We start from the raw sequence: 6000 nt of genomic DNA, 5'->3' as shown, positions 1-6000 counted from the left end.
CAGGCTTGTGACTTTGAGACGGACAGAAAGGCTGACAGCAGGGCCGGAAGGCCTGGGCGGGGTGAGGGGGGTGGGGGCCGCCACCTGCCAGCTGGGCCGCAAGGGGGCGCCGCCTCCCCGCCCGGCGTGGCCCGCCGCCGGCTGGGCGCGCGCTCGCGGGCCTGCGGCGGGGCGGGGCTAGCGTGCGCACGGGGCGGGGCCAACTTGCTCGCGGGGGCGACCGCGGGTGGGGGGCGGGGCGCGCGTGCTCGCGGGGGCGGGGCACGCGGCGGGCGCGGGGGCGCGCGGCGGCGGCTCGTTCCGTTCCGGGCCGAGGCTCGCGGCGGAAAAGTTGCGGGGCGGAGAGGAGCGGCCCCGGGACGGGCAGCGAGCGCGACGCTGAGCCGGCTCCCGGCGCCCGCGGTCCCGCCATGGACGACCTCGGTGAGTGAGCGGGAGGTCGAGGAAGGAGGGTGCGAGGGGCGCGCGGCCTCGGGCCGGGCGGGAGCGAGCTGGCGGCGGGGGCTGCGGGATCCCTCCTCCGGCGGCCCGGGTCCTGGCTCTGCTCGCTGCCTGATGGAGCTCCGCTGGGCCGGGATCCCGGGCCCGGCCTGAGTCCTTTGCCAGGCCGGCCCCACCGCGGTCCTCACAGCCGCCACCCCCCGCCTCGGGGACGGCTCCACCTCCGGACTCGGGACCTCGGGGACCCACCCCCATCTCCCAGACCAGCCTCAGGGGCCAGCTTGCGCCTCGGGGACCCGCCCCGTCCGCCCCAGGGACGGACCCCCGCTGCCGGCACAGCACCACCTCCCCCCCGCTGTGGGACCCTCCCTTCACAGACCGTTCCCTCACCCCCCACCTCACTGATCGGCCGCCCAACTCGGGGAACAGCTGCCTGAACTCCTGGTTGGTCCCTCATTTCCAGGACCTGCTCTCACCCCTTTGAGGACCCCCACTTCACAGACTGGCACCCCCACTTCAGGGATAGCCCCTCCAAGCCCACCCTTTTCATTTCACAAGTTAGAGATGAGCCTCCGATGACCACACCCCCACAAAGACAAGTTTCTCATCTGTCCCCACTAACCACCCCCCCACCCCAGGTCTGGGCACCCTGTTTCATGGGCTGCCCACTCCATTTCGCTGACTGTCCTGTCCACTCTGTGGGCCAGCCCCTCCCCTTTCCTATCACAGATCAGCCTAATCCTAGAAGAGTAAGCTGGGGAGACATGATTCTTCCCCCACTCCCAGATTCTGGTGCAGTGCCAGGGGAATGCGGTGGGAAGTGGGCCCCGAGGTATGGCCATCTCTGGACTTGTCCGGGGCTGGCAGAGTTCCCCCCACCCCCCTAGCATCAAACCTTGCTGGAGGCCACGCAGGTAAAGAGGACAGGATGCCCAGAACAGAGTTTTACTGTTTTCTTGTTATCGGAGCTCCAAAACTACCCTTTTCAGTGCTGTGTAGACCTGGTGTTAGGGCAGGGGAAAGTATCTCCTGAAACCAGACACGAAACCCGAGGGGGTTGAGGCCAGGGTTCTAGGAATGCCTTGAGTGGCCTGAACCCTGTGGTGAGAGGATTCACTTCTTCACTGTCTGTCCCTCCCCTTCATGCCTGTAGCTGGAGGGCCTCCGAGCTGGGGAGGTGAGGGGGGGGAGTTTCTTCTCTGTAGGAGCCTTGTCTTCCCTCTCTGGACTGTGGGTGGCTTGTGTGACCATTGATGCTTTCTCTGTCCCAGGCTCTGAGGAGCAGATTCATCAGACAGCACTGACGGGCCTCCCCCAAGCGCACAGGGCACTAAGTTAAGACTGGCTATTTGTAGGTACTGGACTTCCAAGCGGACAGGGAGGAGGACCGCCAGCTTCCTTTTGAAAAAGATCAGGGCGCTGCTGAGAGATCCCGGCGCTGGGGATGGTGTCCAGTCCTGCCTGTTTTGTGGAGTGCGATGGCTGCCAAGCATAGTTCTCTGCCTTCGGGTCAGGCTTGGCACCGATTTTTCCAACACCAGGTTGGCGTGCCTTGCAGGCAGGTTTTTTTTTTTCCCCCCACATAAAAGATAAGCTGAAAGGAGGCTGGGGGGATAGGTTTTGAATCAGGATCTGAAAGTCTCGATGCTTTCCCAGCAGGAACTGGGGAGCAGAGTTACAGTTTCTAAAATGCTGATGTGGTGCTGTTGCTTCTGTGCAGTCCCTTCCACACAGTGCTGTTTGAAGGTCCGAGAAGGTTTTGTAGAGTTTGCTGTTGGAGTCCAGAATTCCTGTCCCCTGATGGTCTTCCATTTAGGGCCAGGAGACTGAGCTAGTCTCAGGGAAAGAGAGGAGAGTGGTATAGGGGGTGACAGGAAATGAAATTTGCAGTTTATGGAGGGCTTCCCCGTACCTCAGCGTGTCCTGCTCTCACAGCAGCCCTTCATAAGAGCCCCTTAGGGCCACTGCTGTCACCACTGCCTGTCTTTTATGAATGGGAAAAACTGGGAGTCAGAGAGGGTGATTCACTTGCCCAAGGCTGCACAGCCACAGAATGACAAAACCATGACTAGAGAGAAGCCTGGTCCCGCAGCTCTCGTGGACCAAGAGGCCTTTCTTCCTGAGGAGGGGGGTAGGCAGCATGTGAAGGAGGAGTCTCAGGGGGTGACGGCTGCCACCTGTAACTTCTGCCGCCTTCCAGCACAGACTCCGCAGTTGTTTCTGGGCTGCCGGACTTCCTGGGCCTCAGCTCCCGGAGGCCAGCCACGCCTGGCTGCCCTGGAGTCCCAGAGCCCCAGGGTGGGAGCAATGGGGCGAGCAGGAAGGGGAGAGGAATTTGCCTCTGTGCTCAGGCCCCATCAGCTGTCTGGATGGCTGCTCAGCACACTGCCTGTCAGCTGTTTTCCTTAGTTTGGGCGGACACAAAGGCCAGGCTGCTTATTTTGATTTTTCTCCTGAGAGTGCTCTCACAGCTGAAGAGCTGTGAGTCCCTGAAGAGTCCCTGAAATGGGAGTTTATGGTCTGTCCTGTGGCAAGGCTAGAGGGGGCAGAGACTCTGCTGTGACTTTGTTTTTTTGGGTCTCAAAACAAAAATTGGGGAACTCTTCCCTCCCCTTAGCTGCTGGTGACAGACTCACCACGTGCTGTTTAATAAGTTACGAATTTATAGCTCTTTGGGCAGAAAAACATCAACACTGCCCTTGCCTGTGTGTTCTCTCTGCTTTGTGCTGCGGGGTGGCTGCTGGTGGCTTTTCCCATTACTGTTTAGACGCCGGTTTGGCCCGGAGTTCGCCCTGTTGAGTTCTGGCTGGAGTTTCCTGGACAGAGCTCCCACAACACTGAGTGAGATGCACTGTGATTACCGTTTCCGACCCAACTCCTCACTCTCCCTCGTTCATGTTCCTTAGTGCACTTGGGGGGCTGTGACCACAGCTGCGGTCCAGTAATAGTCACGTGTGCTTGATGGGAGACAGGCATCAGACTCAGCACTTTATGGGTATGATCACCGCCATTCCGAGAGAGAGAGAGAGAGAGAGAGAGAGAGAGAAATGTTTTATCTCCACTGTACAGATGTGGAAACCTGAGCTCTGGGAGGTTCACTGGGGGGAGCTGGGATTGGAACCCAGACTGATCCAATTCCAGATCTGGTCATCAAAATCGTAATAAGGTTAAATGCTCAGTGAGGTGACTAACTGGAGGATGAGCCTTGAGCCTGCTGAGTAATTGCTAGTTACCTTTGAAATTTGTGTGCTGGGGGCCATCCCGAGGAAATGGCCTCTGTGGCAAAGGGTGGGTCCAATTCAGACCTTGATAGCTTTGCCTTCCCATCTCTTCTAGGGGGGACAGCCAGCTGTTGGCAATGCCCAGTTGCTTCTAGAATCTGGACATGTCTTCCTTCAGCTTCTCAGCAGTCTGGACCCTCTGAAAAACAGTGCCTCATTGTCCTTAGGGGGAGTGTTAGGGGGGCAGGGGAGTTGCTTGGGGCATTCCGGACTACGGAGCCTCCCTGTTTCCATGGAAAGTCTGGACTTCGGGCTTGTCTGTCTGTGGTGTCTCTGTGTGTTAGGCCAGGGTCAGGGCATCCAGCTGCTGGGCCTGTGGCAGGGGCAGCTGTGGAGTGATGTTGTGTTCTTCGTCAACACCAGATCTTCTGGGCAATGCACCAGTGAGGTGCAGAGCTGGGCTCCAGACCCTGGTGTGTTTGAGTCCTAAGCAGGTGCCCTTTCTGTTGTGCGTAGCTGTCTGCTGTCTGGACAGCCTCAGCCCAGTGTGGAGAGGTTTGGGCTGCTCTGCCATTGTGGGTTGGAGGTCTTCCAAGAGAACATCGAAGCACTGCCTCCAGCTTCCCCAGTGATGGCCCTGCATTGGGAGGCTGGGGGGTGTCCTTGGCAGGAGAGGCCTACGAAAAGCCAGAATTACCGCTGAGGCACTCACTCCGCGCCTCTCCGCCATGTTCACGTTTTGCATGGAGTGTGCTGACCCGGCAAGGGCCTGTTACCTTGCTCCAAGGCCAGAGAGTTGAAAGACTTCCTCCTACCTTCCCACTCGTTCCAGCTCTTCCCTGTGTTGTCCTGGTCTCAGCGCCTTCACTAATAATAACAAACATCCGTAGAACTCTTTCTCATAATGGTTAAATGTTTAATGAGCACTTATTATGTGCAGGTACTGTGCTGGGCACTTTACACACATTGTTTCATTGACTCATGTTGGCCACAGGAGGCACAGGTTCTGTTCTTAGTACTACTACTACTACCCATTTTACAGATGGGGAAACTGAGGCACAGAGAGGGTTAGCCCCCTTGCCCAAGTTCTGTTAACTAGAGAATAGCAGGGCTGGGGTTTAAACGCAGAGTCGGGCTTGTAACCATTTTTACACCTCTGCTCGTGATACTGGATCGGATCTTGGTTGCCTGTTGGTTTGATTGTGTTACATTTCTAGATGCTAAACATCTTTCCTGGCTCCTCCCCACACGCCTCATCCTCTGTTCGGTGTCCCACATCCGTCTTCTTCCTTCCTGTTCCATGTGGCTTCTCTGGTTGGAATCAAGCTCTCTGTGCCCCTGCTCCATACAGATTTGCTCCTGTCTTCATTCAGGTGTTTGTCCTTTGCTGCACCAACCCTTTTTCAGAGCAGAAAGTTGTTGAAAACTTTTAAGGAGGAGAATTGAAGACGTACTCTGGAAGGGAGAGACAGAGAGAAAGAATTAGGGGGCTGAGTTTTCCCAGAAACCTTGACAAAGCACCTGATGAAAAGGGGTATCTCCTCACTCAGTATAGGCCCAGAACCCCCTCAGCCCTGACGTCCACTTTTCCTCTTCAGTTGGGGTCTTGTTGGGAGTCTCACATCTGGCCTGAAATGTGCATTCACGTCCTGATGAGTCTTCCAACTAACAAATTGATTGCCTAACCAGTGGGGCTGAGGGATGGCCTCTCCAGGGAGGCCGTGGATGCTGGGCCCACTGGCCCAGGCTGAATGTGTGGTTGGCCAGGCCCCGCAGAGCCCCCGGTGGCCAAGTTTTCCCTTAAAGACAGCCTTTTAATGCTTATTTCTTGTGTGATTGTGGTATTGTGGTTTTATGGGAGAATATTGTCATTGTTAGGTGCATGTTAAAAGTATTTGGGAGTAAAATGTCATGATGTCTGCAACTCAGTTTTAAATGGTGGAATAAAGAAAGTGGATGTATACATATGTATATACAGAGAGAGCTCCTAAGCACATGTATGTGTGTTTATATAAAATGGCAAAATTTTTTTAAAAATTTTTTAATGCTTTTATTTATTTTTGAGAGAGAGAGAGAGAGGGAGAGAGGGAGGGAGAGAACGAGCAGGAGAGGGGCAGAGAGAGCAGGAGAGAATCCCAAGCAGGCTCCTCACTGTCAGTGCAGAGCCTAACGTGAGGCTCCATCTCACAAACCTCGAGATCATGGACTGAGCCAAGATTGAGAGTTGGGTACTTAACTGAGCCGCCCAGGCGCCCCCAGAATGGCAAAACATTAATGACTGAATCTAGGTAGAGGGCATATGGGTGCTCATTGTATTGGTCTTTCAACTTCTCTGTAT

The 6000-nt window shown here is 56.1% G+C and overlaps 1 protein-coding gene across 1 annotated transcript in view; it reads left to right on the top strand.

The window, feature by feature from the left end:
* The first annotated feature begins 269 nt into the window (after nucleotides 1-269).
* Nucleotides 270-6000, top strand: part of PXN (paxillin) — a 47350-nt gene continuing 41619 nt past the window's right edge. The window contains exon 1 of the mRNA XM_023241482.2: nucleotides 270-423. Within this exon, the coding sequence (XP_023097250.2) occupies nucleotides 411-423 (13 nt within the window). The 5' untranslated portion in view covers nucleotides 270-410. The remainder of the gene's footprint in view (nucleotides 424-6000) is intronic.

Source organism: Felis catus, chromosome D3 (genome assembly GCF_018350175.1).
Source record: "Felis catus isolate Fca126 chromosome D3, F.catus_Fca126_mat1.0, whole genome shotgun sequence".
In the NCBI taxonomy this organism is placed as follows: domain Eukaryota; kingdom Metazoa; phylum Chordata; class Mammalia; order Carnivora; family Felidae; genus Felis; species Felis catus.
This window is presented reverse-complemented; position numbering and strand designations above follow the sequence as displayed.